Source organism: Carlito syrichta, unplaced genomic scaffold, assembly GCF_000164805.1.
Source record: "Carlito syrichta isolate Samal-C Ts95f unplaced genomic scaffold, Tarsius_syrichta-2.0.1 Scaffold123387, whole genome shotgun sequence".
Classification (NCBI taxonomy): domain Eukaryota; kingdom Metazoa; phylum Chordata; class Mammalia; order Primates; family Tarsiidae; genus Carlito; species Carlito syrichta.
The window spans coordinates 19,520-40,650 of record NW_007067483.1 but is presented as its reverse complement, the minus strand read 5'-3'; the positions used below and the strand labels follow the sequence as shown (position 1 = coordinate 40,650).

At 50.6% G+C, this 21,131-nt stretch overlaps 1 protein-coding gene across 3 annotated transcripts in view; it reads left to right on the top strand.

The window, feature by feature from the left end:
• The window catches only part of ACO2 (aconitase 2), a 66,477-nt gene extending 46,366 nt beyond the window's left edge, over positions 1-20,111 (top strand). For all 3 annotated transcript variants that reach the window (XM_008048389.1, XM_021707688.1, XM_021707689.1), the window contains 15 exons: positions 2,213-2,305; positions 6,600-6,758; positions 6,974-7,124; positions 8,534-8,638; positions 9,559-9,650; positions 10,619-10,724; positions 13,812-13,969; positions 14,194-14,267; positions 14,818-14,929; positions 16,229-16,351; positions 16,626-16,781; positions 17,433-17,624; positions 18,033-18,165; positions 18,975-19,096; positions 19,579-20,111. In XM_008048389.1, coding sequence (XP_008046580.1) covers positions 2,213-2,305; positions 6,600-6,758; positions 6,974-7,124; positions 8,534-8,638; positions 9,559-9,650; positions 10,619-10,724; positions 13,812-13,969; positions 14,194-14,267; positions 14,818-14,929; positions 16,229-16,351; positions 16,626-16,781; positions 17,433-17,624; positions 18,033-18,165; positions 18,975-19,096; positions 19,579-19,713 — 1,911 coding nt within the window. In that variant the 3' untranslated portion in view covers positions 19,714-20,111. The remainder of the gene's footprint in view (positions 1-2,212; positions 2,306-6,599; positions 6,759-6,973; positions 7,125-8,533; positions 8,639-9,558; positions 9,651-10,618; positions 10,725-13,811; positions 13,970-14,193; positions 14,268-14,817; positions 14,930-16,228; positions 16,352-16,625; positions 16,782-17,432; positions 17,625-18,032; positions 18,166-18,974; positions 19,097-19,578) is intronic.
• The last annotated feature ends 1,020 nt before the right edge of the window (positions 20,112-21,131 follow it).

Sequence of the window (21,131 nt, the reverse complement as noted above, 5' to 3'; positions counted from 1 at the left end):
ACTCCAGTCTGGGTGACAGAGTGAGACTCCAACTCAAAAAAAAGAAAAAAAAAAACCAGGTATTGTGGCATGTGCCTGTAGTCTCAGCTACTTGGGAGGCTAAGGTAGGAGGATTGTTCGAGACTGCAGTAAGCTATGGTCGCCACTGCACTCTAACCTGGGTGACAGAGTGAGACCCTGTCTCTAAAAAAAAAGATCTAATTTATTTATATTTTGAAGGAAAGGGACAGCCACTTTGAGGATGTGACATATAAACTGAGACCTGAACAGACCAATTGATATCAACTGAAGGATGAACATTCTAGAACATTCTAGAAAGAACAGCATATGCTAAGGCCCTGGAGCTGGAAGAGATTTGGTGCCTTTGTGGAGGCACCAAATAGTGCTGGAGCTCTGTGTGGAAGAGAGGGCAGTATGAGGGGGGCAGGGGCAGCCAGGGCCTTGAGTCCATGGGAAGAGCCATGGGCACCGTCCTATGTGTCATGGAAAGGTTTAAGCAGGGGAAAGATTATGGTCACTTTTACATGTATTTTTAAAGGTTCCTTTTGGCTGGGGCCTGAGAGGCAGAGTCATATGGCCAGAGAGGAAACCAGGTTGAGTTCAGGCTGAGATACCCCAGACTTAGTGCACACACACATATGCACATGTACAACCACAGGTTGTGTCCTGTCCTCAGTACCAGTGTCATAAGTGACTAGTTTGTAAGTGAAAAAGCCAGTGTATTCATTACTGATTGGAAGGAGACGACCCATGGAACCCACATTCTTTGTCTGCCATTCTTTTATATGGGGGAGCCAAATGGGCCCTCAAAAGGACACGTGGCTGGGCCCGGAGTTTAAGAAGAAGGTTGAGAGTATTTTATCAAGGGCCTGAGGGGGCTGACAGTGGGTACCTTCTCTGAAGCATGGCTTGCCCATGCCCAGAGGCTAGCAGGTCCCATCTCTTAGCTCCTCATTTGGAGCTCTATAGAGTCTACCACAGACCCATCCCTTTTGTCACTGGGGTCAGTCTCACTTGTCCGGGGACATGCAATGTCTTCCAGAAAAACCCTGGCTTCACGTCAGTTGATCAGCTATGCTGTGGAGCTTTTCCTGCTCCCTGAGGAAGCTTCCTTCAGATTATAAGCAGGATGACCACAGCTCATCCATTTGACAACCTTTCATTTGGAGCCCGTCAAATATATTACCAAGTATTGAACACCCAGAGCATTCCAGACACTGGCATGCTAGTGTCTGTGGGCTCTCTCAGATGTAGCCTCATGCCCTCCTTCTTAGAAAGAGGCAGCTTTATGTTACTAGAATATAACACTCAGGTTCTGTAGTTGGGCAGTCCTGGTTTCAAGCCCTGGCTCCTCTGTTTATTATTCACTTTATTTTGTAGAGATGGGGTCTTGCTATTTTCCCAGGCTGGTCTCCCAGCCTCAAGTGATCCTCTAGCCTTGGTCTCCCTGAGTGCTGGGATTACAGGCATGAGCCACCATACCCGGCCTCCTCTGTTTAACTGTAGGATCTACAAGCAAATTATTTCACCACCGAGCTTCTGTTTTTTTTAATCTACAAAATGGATTTGCTAACAATGCTTCTCTCCCTCCTGGGAGAGTTGTAAGAATGTTTAGCATGATTGTAAGGATGTTTAGCATGATGCCATTTTCCTAATGGGTATTCGGTAAATGTCCGTTGGGATTACACATAAGGCATTCCAGGCTCAGATGAAGAAGCAGCTCCCCACGTGAGTCACAGTGGGACCAGGATGGCCACTCAATCTCACTGCTTCCTACTGAGAGTCCTCCCCTCACTCTCAGCACCCTGGGCTAGTGAGATAATCCTGCAGGGACCCCAACATCCTCGACTGGGGACTCAAGTGCCCCAGGGATCCTTGATGATTAGTTAGCCCAGTTGCTTCTACAAATAAGATAAGAGACCCAGGACAGGGCAGGAACTTGTTCCAGAGCCACCCCTCGGCCAGGTGTCATAGAACTGGAATTTTGTCTCTGTTCCCCTATCTTTCTCCCTAGGATGGCCAGCTGAGACTGCCGCCAACATCCAAGGCCTTTTGGAATTATTTTTAGAAGGCCTCCAAGAGAGGGCTTGTCTCCACAGTGCCAGCGTTTCAGAGTCAGAGGGGAGGTGGGGTGGAGGGAAGAGGACTTGGCAAGGGTCACCCTGACACAAACTGTGTTACTAACACTCTGGTTATTGATTTGTCTCAATAGGACATCAACCAGGAAGTGTATAATTTCCTGGCAACTGCAGGTGCCAAGTATGGTGTTGGCTTCTGGAAGCCTGGATCTGGAATCATTCACCAGGTGAGGCGTGGTTCAGCCTGCCTTTTCAAGGACTGAAGCCCAGGCTGCACTTAGGAAACCAGGGAACACCTTCCAGGTCTCCAGGAGCAGGGATCTTGAGGCTCAGGAGCTGACATCTCAGTCAACTCTTAGGCTTCTCCTCCTATTTTTTTGTTGTTAGTTTGTTTTTTTGAGTCGAAGTCTCACTCTGTTGCCCAGACTGGAATGCAGTGGCATGCTCACAGCCACCGCAGCCTCAACCTGTTAGGCTTAGGCAATCCTTCCACCTCAGCCTTCCGAGTAGCTGGAACTACAGGTGCACACCACCACGCCCGGCTAATTTTTCGATTTATTGTAGAGATGAGGTCTCGCCAGGTTGCCCAGGCTGGTCTCGAACCCATGGCCTCAGGCATTCCTCTCAACTCGGCCTCCCAAAGTGCTGGGATTATAAGTGTGAGCCACCATGCCCAGCCCTCCTTTGTTTTTAAGTTAATTTTCATTATGTCAAGTTATACATTCTCATTTTCCTGGTAAGAAGTTAAAACAAATCCCTTCTATTCACTTAGGTAACCAGCATCTTACGTCTGATATGTTTCTACACTATGTTCTGAGCATGTACTCAATCTTCAGTATAGAACATTATCTTCTGTGTTGTTTTTTGCACAAGCATTTTACCTTGTTGCATGGTTATCTGACATTTAATGAGTACATACTGTATGTCAGGTATTAGACTTCACACTTTAAAGATATTAACTTATTCAGTGCTCATCATAATCCCGTAAGGTAAGTGGTTTTATTATCAACACCTTATAGATGAGTAAACTGAGGCACAGAGATGTTAATATCCTTGTCCAGGGACACCCATCTGGTGAATTGTGGAGTCAGGATATGTGAACAGGGCTGCTCTGCTGCCTCCTGTCACCCTGGGAGCGCGCAGTGCTCCTTGGATTCTTTTTGGCTCCTTCATGGTATCCTGTAGGATGGAGGTACCGTAGGTCATATGGCCATGTCAGTCGGGGGTTCTTCTGGGGTCTCCCCAAGGATGGATTTTCTTTGTAGACAGTGCAAGTGTGTGTGCCCATTTTTCTGGGGAGGTAGGGCTTTCTCTTTCATCCAAGGTGACTTTTAAGGACCACTAACCTGATTTTTGTGTCTCCGTTTGTCATCCATTCCATCCTGTATGTATGAAACCTGCCTGTTTGTACCTTTCCAAGGTGACCCTTTCCCCATCTCCATCTCAGGCCTCACTACTACTCAGGCCTCCTTCAAGATGAGCTGAGTCAGGCTGTAATCCAATCCTGCATGGGCTCTCAGCACTGCCCCACTCTGAAACCAGAGCCAACAGCGGATCACTGCTCTGCCCTTTGAAACCACTGCCCTTGCCAGGAAGGGGCAGCCTTGGAATGGTAGACTGCATTAGCCTGTGGGGATCAGAAAACTTCTCTTCTTAGGGAGTCAGGTGGACCCAGCTTGGCCTTTTGTTCGGAAGGATACCCCAATCCAGGCATCCCCCATCTCACAATGGGTAAAAATGCCCAGACCTTTTTGGCAGCTCCTGGACCAAAGTTTGACTGTGAGTGATGGCAGCTCACACCTGCCACTGGCCACCTGCTCGGCATACAGCCTGATATATGTGTTCCTTTAAAGAGAAAATTCCTAAAGACCTTGAGAGTACTGTGTAGCTTTACTTTGCTCTCTCCCTCGATGTCAGGTCATCAGCAGCTTTAATTTGTTGTGTTCAAACCAAGCCTTAATCTCTTCCCCTCTGCCTTGTCTCTCGTTGCCTAGCAAACCCTCCTCCTCTACCTTTCAGGATTCTGGTATCTTCTGTGAAGTTTCCCTGGCCCTCCCTGTGCCCAGCATTGGTGCTGCTTTGTGTGATCCTCTGTGGGGTCCCTTCACATTATTCTCCCAGTGTGTGCCAAGTGCTTTCTCTACTGGACCATGTGCTCTGTGGAGACAGGGACTGTGGCTTATTTATTCCTCTCTAGCTCTGGGCTTGGGGCCAGGTCAGCACAGAATAAGTCTTCAGTGTTTGTGCTGTGTGGATGAACAGCTGAATTTCCAGTTATACTTTCTAAATGTTAGTCCAGCCTAAAACACACTTCTTCCCCTCCCTCACCCTCATCTGCCCAGCCATACCCACAAACAAGTGAGATCATGATCATGGCCAGTTTATCATGCACTTTTTGTAGTCCTTAGGTCTGCATTAACCTCTCTCTCTTCGTGAACCACACTGTGGTCATTTACAGTCACCCTCTGGATGTAGACATTCTTTGACCACCCTGAGTTCTGTGTGTCCAGTTTTCATGGATCAGACATTTACAACCTTGAGGAATGTTAAGGATTAACTAGTCTTAAATCTTTATACATAGCAACCCTGGCTTCTTTCCAGCCATGTCTTCTAATTTTTTGTTTCTCTAAGAGGCAAGACCCTTTGCACCTTGCTGAGCCTGCTGGGCAGATGGCTTACCTGAGGCTGAGGCCCTGGAGTTTCTATAGTATTCTGGAGAGCCTGTTCAGCACCCAGTCAGTCCTAATAGTTCATAGAGCCTTTCATGTCTCTGACCTTGTTTGTTCTTCTCCACATCCATGGTTGGGGGCATAATTCCATCTGACAGATGAGCAACAGAACCTCACATGAAGGATCTTGCTGTAAAATAATAATTGCAAATATTGCCTTTCCCGGGCACTGTTCCATGCTTAATACACGTGATCTCACTCAGTCATCACAATGATCTGGTTTGGTGAGCACTGTTGTCAGCTATTTTTTTTTTAAATAAGGAAACTGAGGCTTGAAGTGAAGTGACTTGCCCAAGGTCTTACAACTACTAGAAGGTGGTGGGGCCAGACCTCAGAGCCAAGGTGCAGGACTCCTGACCCAGGGCTTCCCCAGTAGTGTCCAGCACCTCAGAATGCCTGGGTGGTGGACAGGGCTGCACTTGGGTGTTGATCCCTGACCCTCTGCTGCCTTTCTTATGAAATGTTTTGGGAGAGATGCTCACCCCCAGCTAGGAAGGCTTTCCTAGCTAGAAGGAGTGCTTCAGTGAAGGGAGCAATAAGATGAGATAAGTCAATCATCTTTCCTTGAGCAAGTCAGGCCAGTTCTCAGAGCCACCTGCAGGATGCTGAGGGGGTAGAGGCATCGCCTGTTCTTTTCAGTTGAGCAGTGGAAAAACACAAGGCTTTGTGCTCCCATTGGGTCCCCAGTACTTCTTCCTTAGGTGTTTTGTGGGGGCTGGAGCCAATTCACAAAAGCATTGTCCACCCTTATGGGAAGCCAGGCACACTCCATACCCTAGGCAGGCCACCCCATGAGGCAGAGCCCCGGGCCCATCACAGGACACATTCTTTTATATGCCAGTTTATCTGGTTCTTGCCACATTCTGGGGTCATGATGGTGTAGGTGGTTTTTTTGTTTTGTTTTGTTTTTTGAGTCAGAGTCTTACTCTGTCATCCAGGCTGGAGTACAGTGGCATCCTCACAGCTACCACAGCCTCAACCTGCTGGGCTCAGAAGATTCCTCCGCCTCAGCCTTCCAAGTAGCTGGAACTACAGGCGTGCACTACCACACCTGGCTTATTTTTTGATTTACTGTAGAGACAAGGTCTCACCAAGTTGCCCAGGCTGGTCTTGAACACCTGAACTCAGGCAGTCCTCTCACCTCAGCCTCCCAAAGTGCTGGGATCATAGACTTGAGCCACCACGCCTAGCCCAGTGTGGGTGTTTTGATTACTATGCTCCAAATGAGGAAACTGAGGCACAGGAAAGTATTTTCAGGCCCAAGCCATATATAGCAGGAACTATCAGAGCTATTCATGAGACCAGGACACCTGTCTCCCAAGACTCTAGCTCTTAGCCAAACTGGAGATTGTTTTTGAGTTGGAGTCTCACTCTGTCATCCAGGCTGGGGTGCAGTGGCACACTCACGGCCACCCCACTGTTGGTCTGCTGGGCTTCGACGATCCTTCGTCCTTAGCCTTCCAAGTAGCCAGAACTACAGGCATGTGCTACCACGCCCAGCTAATTTTTTATTTATTGTAGAGACGAGGTCTCGCCAAGTTGCCTGGGCTGGTCTCGAACCTGTGGGCTCAGGCAATCTATTTGCCTTGGTCTCCCAAAGTGCTGGGATTACAGGCTAAGCCACTGAGCCCAGCCAGAGATTGCTTTTATTAAATGGGGCTATACACTGATTCTATCCAGAGGCATGTCAGGCGGCCCAGTGTCAGTGGGGGCAGTTTTGCAGACCCCTTTTGGCCCTACCTCTATTCTCTGCTGAGAACTTCTGAGCTTAAGATCTTGGATTCTTTTTCAGATTATTCTGGAAAACTATGCATACCCTGGCGTTCTTCTGATTGGCACTGACTCCCACACCCCCAATGGTGGTGGCCTGGGAGGCATCTGCATTGGAGTAGGGGGTGCTGATGCAGTGGACGTCATGGCTGGGATCCCCTGGGAGCTGAAGTGCCCCAAGGTGAGGGGCAGGACTGCAGGGAGGTGGTTGGTGGTATGAATGGGAGACTGTGGGACCCAGAAGGGAAGAGGGAATAGGTCAGATTCAAATCTCTCTGGGAGGGAGGCAGGGATAAATAAGCAGAGATGGGAACATTAGCAGGTTGGTTCCTCAGCTCCAAGTGAGAACATGGCATACAAAACCTACAATTGCTGTCTCGCCTGCCTTCTATTCAGGTGATCGGTGTGAAGCTGACCGGCTCCCTCTCTGGTTGGACCTCACCCAAAGATGTGATCCTGAAGGTGGCAGGCATCCTCACAGTGAAAGGCGGCACAGGTGCTATCGTGGAATACCATGGGCCTGGAGTAGACTCCATTTCCTGCACTGGTGAGGACAGTGGCCACATGACCTAGCCCTCACCCTGTGTTGTGCCTGATGGCACCTGCAGTTAGGCAGTAGAAGCAGTGAATGACCTTCCCCTAAAAACCTTTCCAGTCAGTTTGAGAACTTGGGGCAGTCACTGAGAAGTAGAGGGGAGACTGGAGACCTCCCTAGAGATTATCTAGTCCTCACCCTTATTAAACAGATGAAGAGACTGAGTCTTCTCTCAGGGAGGCAGGTAACTTCTCTTTGGCCACTCAGAGTTAGGGGCAAAGCCAACTCCTGCTGCTGAGCCCTGGCCATAACACCAGACTGCTTTGGATGATCCGGAAGACACCCAGAGAGGACAGAGCTAGTAGTGGGAATGGCTAGTTAGAGCCAGGGCTTCGTAGTGAAGCAGCCACAGTCACAGATCTTGACTGGAGTTTGAGTCTTGACTGGAGTTTGAGATCTTGACTGGAGTTTGAGTCTTGCTCACTTCACTGGGATTAGAGATTATTACCTATTAGCTCCAAGACAGGTAGGAGTCAGCCCCTTTGTACCTATCACTCCAGGTTACCTGGCCTCAATGCCTGGGCCCTCAGAAATCCAGGGAGACTTGGAGTAAGCCTTAGAGAATATTTTCCAGTCCAGATGTCCCAGGTGCCTGTATTAGCTCCACAACAGCCCCACAGAACTATGTACCCTTCCAGTGATTGGGGGTGGGCGCCTACCCTTACTGCCTTGGGACAGCTCATTTGTGAAGTTGATGACAGCCCATACCCATGTCCTGGCGGCTCCATGAGGCAGGGGTCCTGATGGTAGCTGGGATGTCTGTGAGATTCACCAGTTCTGTGTGATGCTTTGTGATCCAGACAGTCGATATCATTTCAGTCTTACTGCTAGAAAACCTGAGACCCAGGAAAAAGTCTACATAGCACCATAGTATGGCTGAAAGAGGGCATGACACCAGACAGACCTAGACCTGAATGCCAGCACCTACATTTATTTGCTTTATGTCATGACCTTGAACCTCTGTGAGCCAGTTCTCTACCTGCGAAATGGACACAGTAACAACTGGGCAGTGTCTGGCCGGGTCAGCCTTTAATACATAGTGCCTGTCTGGTCTGCTAAGCAAGGCAGCCAGATCCCAAACTGAAACTCAGCTGTGGGGACTGAGTCTGATGTCCTCTTCCCTCTACCCAGCAGCTACTTTGAGAGCTGGAACACTGAGTTCTCACCCCTGCCCCCCTTCACTGGCTCCGGTGTTTACCCTGGGCCTCAAGGGATGTCTGTTCACTGTCTTCAGGTGGCTCTGTGAGCAAGGGAAGAAACGATACAGCTCCCTGGTCTAGGGATGTGTGTGTACATGTGGCAGATGTGGGGGACCCTTGCCCTACTGTCCTGCCAGCCCCAGAGACTCTGTTTCTTCACAGGCATGGCAACAATCTGCAACATGGGTGCAGAAATCGGGGCCACCACTTCTGTGTTCCCTTACAACCACAGAATGAAGAAATACCTGAGCAAGACTGGCCGAGCAGGTGAGCTGGCTGGGGCAGGCTGGTGTGGGTAGAACAGGCATGTTTCATGGTCCTTCCCAGGAGACAGAGCTGCACCTTTCCCTGTAGGACAGGGGTCCCTCATCTGGTGTCTCCAGACTGGCTTCAGAGACGCTGAAAAACCCCTAAAGGTGTGTGAAAAGTTAGGTGTATGTCATCGTTTCTGATTAGAGTGTCTGTAGCTCTTCAGCTTCTCAAAGGGCTTGGCATCTAAGTTTGAGGGAGCTCTGCATCAGGATTGGAAGTTAGTTTCTTCTGGGTGGTGGAATGCCTGTCCTCCTTGGCCTGGTCCTTGGTGCCCCCTACAGGAAGCTCCAGAAATGACATGGATCTCTTCTGTTTGTAATTCTAGTCATATGTAGCAGGGGGAGAAGGAAAAACATTTGGAATGAGAACCACCTTCCCAGCCTCCCCTGACAACTTCCCTGAGGTTCTAGCTTGACTTCTTTAAAGCTCAGAGGAGGAAGTCAGGTTGGAGCCTCTGAAGGGTGGTTAGCCTGGGAGATTGGGTGGAGCCAGAAACTAGAGGCCTTGGGGAGAGCTCTGAGCACATGAAGTCCTTTCTGGAAGTCCTTCTCTCCCTTTCTTTATCTAGTGACTTCTTCAAAATTAAGCTTTTCATTTCCAGGAAGCTTCCCCGGCTCTGAGCCTTAGCCAGTGCTTCTCTGTGTCTCTCTGTCATACCACATTGTAACTTTTGGTTCACTGCTCCTTCGCTAGATTGTGAGCTCCTTGAGGGCAGGAACAGTGTCCTGTGCTGTGTGTTGTGTTCCTTTGTGGGTCTAGTCTGTGCCCAGGTGTTCGGCAGGTGCCAGGTGACTGGGCTCAGATGGAAGAAAGGATGAACTCTCAAGACCACTTTGTGTTTAGTTTACTTCAGTCCCCTCCCTTGTTGATTTCAGACATTGCCAATCTAGCTGATGAATTCAAGGATCACTTGGTGCCTGATCCTGGCTGCCATTATGACCAACTAATTGAAATTAACCTCAATGAGGTGAGTAAGGGGATTGGGTTCAAGGAATTTCTGAGAGTGGTAATAACACTGCTTTCTCAGCACTGGGTCCTTCCTGTATACTCACCAGGGTTCATGGGCTCTTGCTTCCACAGTATTCTTGCAAACTGCTGCCAAATCACACCAGAATGAACGTGAATAGGGAGGAGGGAGATAAAGCACTGGGAGAGCAGAAGTGGTTGTGGGTGGTGAATCAGGAACTCACGTCAGCTCAGCTTTAGCAGAAGCCAAGGTTTCACCCTGAAGGGTTTGCTTGTTATCAGAGTTCAGAGAGCAAGGCCTAGCAAGTTTTGGCACCCTGAGACCTGTAGACCAGAGCGGGCACTGGAAGAGCCAGAGTAAGGGCAGGCTGAAAGAACAGAAGCCAATCTGCATGAGTTCACATCTCGGCTTACCCTTAAGCTATGTGACTTTGGTCAGATTACTTTATCTCTGTGAGCCTCGTTTCATCATGCATAAAGCCAAAGGCAGTTGTGAGAATTAAATGAGTTAATTCATATAATAACAACTGCTAACATTTAAGTGTTTACTGTTTGCCAGACACTTTGCTAAGTACTTCACATTTATTAATAGTATTATCACATGTAAAGCATCTGGCCGTAAGTCTGTTTGTCATAAGATTCCAAGAGCAGCATCGTATAGGAGATAATGAACTTATGAAGCAGACAGCCTTGATCCATTCTGTCCCTCTGCCATCTGTTAGTTGTGTGACCTTTAATGAGGCATGTCACTTCAGTTTCTTCATCTGCAGAGTGGAGCTAAGACTAGCCTTGCAGGCCTGAGGGGGGCCCATATATAGCACTGACTGCTCAGGGGTTTCCTGTAATGAGGTTTCAGCCCTCAACACAGTAGTTGACCTCCTCTGTAGGGACTCAAGGCAGTGAACAAGCTGTCCTCACTTCAAGGTTTGTTCTCTCCTCTCTCTGTTCCTTGTATCTTTGTTTCTTCAGCTGAAGCCGCACATCAATGGGCCTTTTACCCCTGACTTGGCTCACCCTGTGGCAGAAGTGGGCATGGTGGCAGAGAAGGAAGGATGGCCTCTGGACATCCGAGTGGGTGAGCACCTTCCACCTTGTCCGTCTAGCAGGTCTTAGGGTCAGTGGCTCTGCCCAGGACTGTAGACAATCACTTGTGCCTACTGTGTGGCATTTCTGAAGTAGGTACTTCCTGAAACAGGTTTATTATTATGCAAAAATCCTAGCCGAGCATGGTGACATGGGTATGTAGTTCCAGCTACTTGGAAGACTGAGTTGGAACAATCGCCGAAGCCCAGCAAGTTGAGGCTGCGGTGGCTGTGAGCATGCCACTACTCTCCAGTCAGGCGACAAGAGTGAGACACCAACTCAAAAAAAAAAAGCAGAAAGAAAAAAATCACTTTTTCTTGGTATAAATGAAAAATGTACTTATTGTAGAGAATATTGACAAGAAAAAGTTTAAAATACCCCTAATCTCAATCCCCAACTAGAAACAAGCTATAGGAGCTCTCAGAGAGGTGTGCTGCATTACTCTGCACATGTACATATTATGTGTATTTCTCTGTTTTAACAAATACTTGCTTAGCTGGGCATGGTGGTGCATGCTAGTAGTTCTAGCTACTTGGAAGGTTGAGGTGGAAGGATTGCCTGAGCCTAGCAGGTCGAGGCTGTGGTTGCCATGAGCATGCCCCTGTACTCCAGTCTGGGCTACAGAGTGAGACTTCAACTTAAAAAAAATTTTAATACCAATCTTGCTGCTTTATTTGACTTTACCTGCTTTACGCATACAGTCATCCTGGCATGTCAGCATCATTGGCACCTGCTGCTGTCAGGAGGCAGTACAGTGTTGCTGTGAAGAGCAGGGACCCTGGAGCCAGATGGCCTGGGTTTGAATCCTGACTCTGCCACTTAATAGCTGGGTAACCCTGAGCAAGCTACTTCCCTGTGTGTGGGTTCCTCTTCTGTAAAATAGGAGCAGTAGTCATGTTGACATCTCTAATGTTGTCAGGAGAAGTGATGAATTAATGTGTAAAAAGAGCTTTCTAGCTAGGCATGGTGGCTCATGCCTATAATCTCAGCACTTTGGGAGGCCAAGGGGACAGGGTTGCTTGAGGCCAGGAATTCGAGACCAGCCTGGGTAACAAAGTGAGACCCTGTCTCTACAAAAAATAGAAAAATTAACTGGGCATGGTTATGTGTGCCTGTAGTCCTAGCTACCAGGAGGCTAAAGCAGAAGGGTTGCTTAAGCCCAGAGTTTGAGGCTTCAGTGAGCCATGATCGTGCCACTGCACTCCAGCCTGGGTGACAGTGAAACACTGTCGCAAAAAAAAAAAAAAAAAAATCTGGTGTGTCTGGCATAAAATGAATGTAGTATAATATGTTCACCCTTATTCATCAAAGCAAACTATTTTTTTTGTTGTTTTTTGTTTTTGAGTTGGAGTCTCAATCTGTTGTCCAGGCTGGAGTGCCGTGGCACACTACTCATGGTCACTGCAGCCTCGACCTGCTGGGTTCAGGAGATCCTTCTGGCTTAACCTTCCAAGTAGCTGGAACTACAAGCATGGGCCACCATGTCTGGCTAATTTTTTTTTTCTTGACTTATTGTAGAGATGAGGTCTCACCAAGTTGCCCAGACTGGTCTTGAACCCCTGGGCTCAGGCAGTCCTCTCACCTCAGTCTCTCAAAGTGCTGGGATTATAGGTATGAGCCATCGTGCCTGGCATGAGGCAAACTTTAAAAAACCCTTGGTTGTTTCATAATTAGAAAATAAATTACTGAACTGATGAAAGACTGTCTTAACAGTTATATACAGTGTAATGTCTTGAATAACTAATAAACTTTTTTTTTTGAGTCAGAGTCTCACTCTGTCGCACAGGCTAGAGTGCAGTGGCATGCCACTGCAGCTTGACCTGCTGGACTCAGGTGATCCTTTCACCTCACCTCAGCCTTCCAAGTAGTTGGAACCACAGGCTTGTGCCAGCACACCCAGCTATTTTTTTTTGATGTATCATAGAGATGAGGTCTCACCATGTTGCCCAGGCTGGTCTCAAACCCCTGGACTCAGGTAATCCTCTCAACTTGGCCTCCCAAAGTGCTGGGATTATAGGCATGAGCCACTGCGTATGGCAGATAAACTTTTTTTTTTTTTTAATTGGAGTCTCACTGTCACCCAGGCTGGAGTGCAGTGGCACATTCACAGCCACCCCAGCGTCAGCCTGCTGGGCTCTGGCGATCCTTCCACCTCAGCCTTCCAAGTAGCTGGAACTATAAGTGCGCAGTATCATGCCTGGCTAATTTTTTATTTATTTTAGAGATGAGGTCTCGCCATGTTGCCCAGGCTGGTCTCAAGCCCGCAGGCTCAGGCAGTTCACTCACCTTGGCCTCCCAAAGTGCTGGGATTACAGGCTGAGCCACCGAGCCCGGCTCAGATAAACTTTTTAAAGAGAACTCTCATTACCCTTATTATAAAGCAAATTTTAAAACCTGGAAAGTATAAAAGAAGAAAATTAACATCTCCTGTCAGCCCTCATCCAATGGGAATCACTGTTGATGTGTTAGTATAAGTCCTCTGTTGTGCTTTTACATGCACATGATAATATTGTAAAAGGAGTTAGACTAGTAGCGTGTGTTCAGTGTCATGGTCCATAGCTACAATGTCTTCTCTTGAATGACTGGGTCAGGAGTAGGCTGCTCTTTATTGCTGGGCATTTAGGTTGCTTCCAGCTTGTCTCTATTAAAAAGGGTCTCTGGACCAGGTGCAGTGGCTCTTGCCTATAATCCCAGCACTTTGGGTGACCAAGGTGAGAGGATTGCCTGAGCCCATGGATTCAAGACCAGTCTGGGCAACATGGCAAGACCTTATCTCTATAATAAATCAAGAAAAATTAGCTGGGCGTGGTGGCATGTGCCTTTGGTTCCAGCTACTTGGAAGGCTGAGGCAGAAGGATCGCCTAAGCCCAGCAGGTCGAGGCTGTGGTGAACATGAGCATGCCACTGCACTCCACCCTGGGTGACAGAATGAGACTCTGACTCAAAAAACAAGCAAGCAAAAACAGTCTCTGACCCAGCCAGATGGTAAACTCTTTGACCAGGTCTGGATAATTTGAAGTCAGGTAGAGACCTCTGCTATCTCCCCCAACCCCTAAGATCACCACCCATAATGCACTAGGTCTGATTGGCAGCTGTACCAATTCGAGCTATGAGGACATGGGGCGCTCGGCAGCTGTGGCCAAGCAGGCATTGGCCCATGGCCTCAAGTGCAAGTCTCAGTTCACCATCACTCCAGGCTCTGAGCAGATTCGTGCCACCATTGAGCGAGATGGCTACGTGAGTGCCCACATCCCCTTGTCTCTTCAACCTCCTCCCCACTGCCAAGTAATGTGGTGTCAGGGTGGGACAAGCCATAGACCTGTTGGGCTGGGGCTGGGGCCAGTCCCGTGGCTGCCCCAGGGTTCCAGTACAGCTCTTCATCCTGCAAGCTGCTGAACCACCCTTTCCCATCAGCCGCTTGCCTGCCCCTGACAGTTCTCTGTTTTCCCCTCTCCCTGCAGGCACAGATCCTGAGGGATGTGGGTGGCATCGTCCTGGCCAACGCCTGTGGCCCCTGCATTGGCCAGTGGGACAGGTGAGAGGCACATCTTTGGTAGGACAGCACCTTGTACACTGGCTACAGCACCCCAGAAATTGAGGAGGGAGATGTTATTGGGGTGGAGAGAAGAGACTCAAGCCCAAGGCCTCTAACTCCAGGGACTGCTGCACATCAGAGTTTGCCCAGCATGACTGAGAAGTTGGGCTGGAAGGAGGAAGGGCCTGTCAGAGGCACTGAGTGACCACTTGGCTGATGTCTGGGCTGGCAAGAAGCCGCCATTGAGGCCTTATTGTAATGAACTCAGCAGAAGCTCTGATAGAGCCATTTGAGAGGAGACAGTGGCCCCAGGTCAGAAAACTAAGGCTGTCTCTCTGTCTTACATTGGTCCCAGGCAAGGCCCAGTGATCTGAGGTTCCCTCCTATTCTATATGTGGGAGAAGGTAACCTCTTCAAGGTCTTTGGTCTTTCCATTTCCACCTCCGCTATCATGAGCTGGGCATATGCTGCAGGAATCTGCCCTGTTTGGCCTCAGGATAAGCAGGTAACAGGCCAGATGTCCCTAACCCTATCCTCTCTGACCTGGCAGAAAGGATATCAAGAAGGGGGAGAAGAACACAATCGTCACCTCCTACAACAGGAACTTCACAGGCCGCAATGATGCAAACCCTGAGACCCATGCCTTTGTCACATCCCCAGAGGTGAGACTGCCCTGCCAAACACTAGCCTGGGACTGCCTCTAGGGGCCTTGCTCCATGTGGGTGAGAGGAGGGGTAGGAGGAAAAGGGGCTTGGGGCAAGAGCATCTGAGCCCACAGGGCTACTGAGGAAAGGTTGGCATCACAGAGCAAGAGGTCATCCACATGGAAACCAAGAACCACAGGCATTCCTGGCCCCCAAGCCTTGTGTTCCCTTGCTGCCTCCCTGGGTCTCCCCTCATGCATAGGATTGTGAGATGTTTATTCAGTACAGTTTGTGGTTATGAGCGTGGAATTCGGAATCTCACTGCCTAGGGCAAACCCCAGCCTTGCCTCTAGCTGTATGAGCTTGGCCAGGTCACTTACCTTCTCTGTGTCCCAGTAATCCTGTCGGATCACCTGAAAAGTAAGTGGAGCACTTGCAGTATCTGACCCTGGGTAAGAGTTCAATAAAAGTGAGTTCTCAGCATTACTTACTGTGAATACCAAGTGAGGTGAAGTGCCCAGGCACGTGGTACGTATTCAGCTCCAGATGCTCTCTTGGTTGCTTGCCTGGGTGTTCCAGAAATACTTTTGTTTGCTAAATAAGTAAAGGAATGGCTCCTTCCATGTTTTCGGTGTGTTGGCCAGACATTCTTTACAGCAGCACTGGTGCCAGGGTGTCTCCCTCAGGACACCTGCAAGAACAATGCCAGCCCAGTCCTGAGGAGGGTGCTGGACTCCCAGCCCTGGTGGGAGTGGGAGAGGCCAGATTTTGGCTTCCTGAGTCTTCTGCAGGCCCAGGGGCCTGTGGCACAGAGATAGTCCTGCAACTCTGGCCTCCCAGGAAGAGGGGCCTGGGGAGAACATTGGTATTTCCTGGGTTCCTGTCTGTTTTGGCCTAGGCTTCTGCTGGGGTGAGGGAAATAAGAGTAGTGTTTGGCTGGGCACAGTGACTCAAGCCTGTAATCCCAGCACTTTGGGAGGCCGAGGCGAGAGGATTGCCTAAGCCTAGGGATTCGAGACCAGCCTGGGCAACTTGGTGAGACCTTGTCTCTACAATAAGTTAGCTGGACGTGGCTGCATACACCTGTAGTTCCAGTTACTTGGAAGGCTGAAGTGGAAGGATTGCCTGAGCCCAGCAGGTTGAAACTGCAGTAGCCCTGAGTATGCTGCTGCACTCCAACCTGGGCGACAGAGTGAGACTGAGTCAAAAAAAAAAAAAGAGTGCTGTTCCAAAAAAAAAAAAAATAGTGCTGTTTCAAAAAAAAAGAAAAAGAGTGCTGTTTGGTACTATCCAGCAAACTGGCTATCTCCGTTTCAGATTGTCACAGCCCTGGCCATTGCAGGAACCCTCAAGTTCAACCCCGAGACCGACTTCCTCACAAGCAAGGATGGAAAGAAGTTTAAGCTGGAGGCTCCGGATGCAGATGAGCTTCCCAAAGCGGTGAGCAGACACTGCCCCTCTGCTAGCCACTACAGGCCTGCCTGGGCCTGAGTGCTTCAGGGCCACTGCCGGTTGCTATGCAGCCAAGGCCAACCTCCCAGCATCCCAGGCCAGCCCCTCCTGTGCAGGCGTGGATGACATTGCTAGTGAGAAGGAAAACAGCTCTCTTCTCTGGGAGGGAGAGGCTTGGGCACAGGAAATTATCCCTTCTAAGAGCCTGTCCATGTGGACACTGAGGATTCAGCATTCAGCACATCCCCATTCCCTGCTGCAGGAGTTCGACCCAGGGCAGGATACCTATCAACACCCTCCCAAGGACAGCAGCGGGCAGCGAGTGGATGTGAGCCCCACCAGCCAGCGCCTGCAGCTCCTGGAGCCTTTCGACAAGTGGGATGGCAAAGACCTGGAGGACCTGCAGATCCTCATCAAGGTCAGCAGCACAGGGACAGGGAGGACAGCCGGGGCACCCGATTCCCTGAGCACCAAGTCGGGCCATGAGCCCCGGGGGGGAGAAGAGAAGACGGCCACCATTAAGATGGGGCATGAAGGTAGGTTTGGTTGCAGAGAAGAGGAGGTTTCGCAGCCCAGTGTTTTTCACTGCCTTGGGGTGAGCACAGCTGGATCTGGCCAGCTACTGTCTGGGGCCCTTAGCAGATGAGACTGACCAGTCATCAGTCAGGACTCAGGTATGTCCCTATGTTCAGCACGAGGTCTGTGGCAGGTCTTCCAGCCTGGGCATCTCTTAGCCGGGGGCTTGAGCCTAAAGGGTAAGATACCTCTGTCCTCCCTGTCTAGCTGTTCTCACTTTGAGTGGCTTGCCCCATGAGGAGGTGTCCTTTCCCAGAGCCTAAACAACCCGATGCCTTTGAGAGAGTGAGTGATGGCCGTGTCTGAGCCCACTTGACCTAAGGGTGGAAGTACCAGAACCACAGACCACATGTCCAAAGCCTGACTTGCCTCTCCTCACCACTGTGGATCCCAGGCACTGGGGCCTGCTGCCTGCCTCTGGAGGGCATCTCATTTCATCCTGTGACTGAAGAGCTACACCCTGACCTCTGTGCTCTCTTCTCACCCACCCAAGGTCAAAGGGAAGTGTACCACTGACCACATCTCAGCTGCTGGTCCCTGGCTGAAGTTCCGTGGGCACCTGGACAACATCTCCAACAACCTGCTCATTGGTGCCATCAACATTGAAAACGGCAAGGCCAACTCTGTGCGCAATGCTGTCACCCAGGAGTTTGGCCCTGTCCCTGACACTGCCCGCTACTATAAGGTAGGTCACAGTTGGTGGGCGGCAGTGCTGCTGGCCACTCTTCTGAGGGCCTGGAAAGCAGGCACAGGAAGGACATTCAGGAAGTGAAAACTGGAGAGGAGGCCAACCAAGTCCAAAGGAAATTGCCATCCAGAAGGAAGGAAAGTCCTCAGCTTCTCCCTGTGACCAGGAAGGAATGAGGCTCAGCTCAGCTGGATGGAGCCAGGTCCCTAAACCTGGGAGGCCCTGCCCAGGAGGAGTTAGTGAGGGGATTCCTCTCAGGAGACATTTGGTCCCGGACCTAAGAAGAGGGTTAAAGGAGACTGTAAGAGAGGAAGAGTGGTTTGGGAAGTGAGAGGCAAACTGAGACCCAGAGAAGGGGCCACACAGGGCCTCTGCCTTATAACCTCACCCCTGCTTGCCTGACAGAAACAAGGCATCAAGTGGGTGGTGATCGGCGATGAGAACTACGGTGAGGGCTCAAGCCGGGAGCACGCAGCACTGGAGCCTCGCCACCTCGGGGGCCGGGTGATCATCACCAAGAGCTTCGCCAGGATCCATGGTGAGCTGGACCTGGAGTCAGCCCACCTGTACGCCCTCACTGGTGACCAGGATCACCTGCCCTGCCCATGACTCAGTTGGGTGTGGAGCCCCGTGCCTGGCTCCAGGCTATGTTCACAGCTCCTGTGTCCCATCACAGCCCATGAGACTCTCAGCTTTCTGCAGCTTCCCATGTGGTCCTGCTTCTGACTTGTAGCCGCTAAAATCAAGGACACATGGTCAGAGGGTTCTTTCTGTGAATGTGTCTAACAGGAAAGCCTTAAAGAGACATCAGTATTGGCCCGGCACGGTGGCTCATGCCTATAATCCCAGCACTTTGGGAGGCCGAGACCAGAGGATTGCCTGAGCCCATGGGTTCGAGACCAGCCTGGGCAACTTGGCGAGACCTCGTCTCTACAATAAATCAAAAAACTAGCCAGGTGTGGTGGCGCACGCCTGTAGTCCCAGCTACTTGGAAGGTTGAGGTGGAAGGATCACCTGAGCTCAGCAGGTTGAGGCTGTGGTGGCCGTGAGCGTGCCACTGTGCTCCAGCCTGGACAACAGAGTGAGACTTAGACTAAAAAAAATAAAAGAATCATTAGTACTAATGCACATTTGTTTGGGGTGTCCTTAGTGAAAGAAAACATGTCACCGGGAGCTGAACAGACCCGGGCTTTGTAGTCATGCTTGAGCTTTGTCCCAGCAGCAGGGCTAGGAGTGTCTCCCAGATCCCCAGCTGGATTTAGGAAAGGAAGCTCTCTGGGCTGGTGAGGGACCCTGTGCAGGGTGGGGCACCACCTCCTACTGCTTGATGTGCTCTCTGCCTTCCAGAAACCAACCTGAAGAAGCAGGGCCTGCTGCCCCTCACCTTTGCTGACCCAGCCGACTATAACAAGATTCACCCTGTGGACAAGCTGACCATTCAGGGCCTGAAGGACTTTGCCCCTGGCAAGGTCAGGGGGCAGGGAAGGCGGGAAGGCGGGCCAGGGCCTTCCTGAGGAGGTGAGGGGGGCAGCTACCTTGCTTTCCTTCCTTCTGCACCCATTCCTGTGAAGCATTGTAGCAGCTGGAAAGGCCCTGGTTTCTCCAGGCAGCCCCCAGAGAGGAAGGAAAGTGCCTTCCCAGAGTTGAGGGTAGAGCTAGCCATACTCCTCCCACTCCTGTCCCCCCACTCATTAGCCCAGGCTTCCCACTCAGAGGAGACAGCCTATGCCCAGCAGGGCCCTGTGGGCCCCAGGAGTCTGCCATAGTGCCACCTGGGTCTGACCTGGTTCTCCCAGGCTCAGACCCTAGGCTCAGATCCAGCCAGGATTTGGTTTCCCTGCCAGCCTCTAAGACCTTAGTGTGGTATCCTGCCTTCCTGATCCCCACCTGCAGAGCTGAGGGCCATGCAGCACCTGCCACTCCCACCCACACTCGCCTCCTTCCCTTGCAGCCCCTGAAATGTATCATCAAGCACCCCAATGGGACCCAGGAGACCATCCTCCTGAACCACACCTTCAACGAGACCCAGATTGAATGGTTCCGTGCCGGCAGTGCCCTGAACAGAATGAAGGAGCTACAGCAGTAAGAGCCAGACATCAACCCTGCCTGCCCCTCCGACGCAGCACTGGTGTCATGTATAAGCGCAGCTCCCCATGCACCATCAGAGCCAGATCTGATCCATCCAGCCATGGCTTCTTACTCCAAGATGGTGTGACCAGACATGCTTCCTGCCCTCCCTGTTCAGCCCACAGAGTGACAGTTGGGGCAGTTCTTAAAACAATTTTTTAGCCCCTGCTTTCCCATTTTTAGTTTGGTTCAGATCTTGAGCAGCTCCATGCAACTGTATTTATTTTTGATGACAAGACTCTCACCTAAAGAAGTTTTTCTCTTGCCTGATCATTTCACTGATGGCTGAAGGATTTTAGAGAACTTTTTGTTCTTGCAAGGAAAATGAGAATCCAAATTCAGTGACTGTACCTGTGAGTGGTTGGTGTCTGTGCCATTTATTATCAATTCCAGGGTTCAGGGAGGATCAGTGGGAGCCTGACAACCATGGCCACACCTGAGCTGTGGCAGAAAAGACCGCCCTGTCACCTCCTGCCCCACCCCTCAGGATCCCATAGCTTTCCTGCTAGGCCAGGATGGAGCCTCCCAGAGAGGGCCTTCATCCTCATCTTCCCCTTCCCTGGGTGCTGTTATGCCAGGCACAGCTTCATTGAGCCCTCAACACCCTAAGGGCCACACATCAACCCTGCCCACTCTTCCGACACAGCGTAGCCAGTCTCATAGGCAAAGCCAACCAGAAAGTGAATCTGTCCAAGGTCACAGCTAGTGCGTAACACCTGCTACCTCCTGTGCCTGCAGCACCCAGGACATGGCTTCTCTTCCTGGAGTAGCATCAGCTGACACTGCCCAGAACCTCCACCCTGAGCCTAAAGGCCAGGGCAGGAGGCAGCTTCCACGAAGGTCCCATCACCAGGACAAGACTTGCTGCAAAACAAGGGTCCTGGTACCAGTGTAAGTGTGAGAAGGGGCAAGAGGAACCTGGCAAAGCCATGATGCCAAATGAACAACGTAGTGCACAGATCTAGGGTGTCACCAGCAGACCCACAGGGTGTTAATAGCAGTAGCTGAGGTCTGAGTGACAAGTGACCCCAGGCTTCCTGCTGTGGTAGGAGGGGAGGAGGATACAGCGTGGTGAGCACCCTTCCACCTTGGGCCAGCAAATCCCACAGCCTCCACATTTGTGACCAGGAGCTGGTTTGACAGAGATCAGGGCCTATTCCCTTTCCAAAAACTGGTTGGGGCTGGGCATGGTGGCTCGTGCCTATAATCCCAGCACTTTGGAAGACCAAAGCTGAAGGATACCTTGAGCCCAGGGGTTTGAGATCAGCCTGACCCCAAGTCTATTTAAAAAAAAAAAGCCAAGCTCGGTGGCTCAGCCTGTAATCCCGCACCTTTGGGAGGCTGAGGTGAGTGGATTGCCTGAGCCTGCGGGTTTGA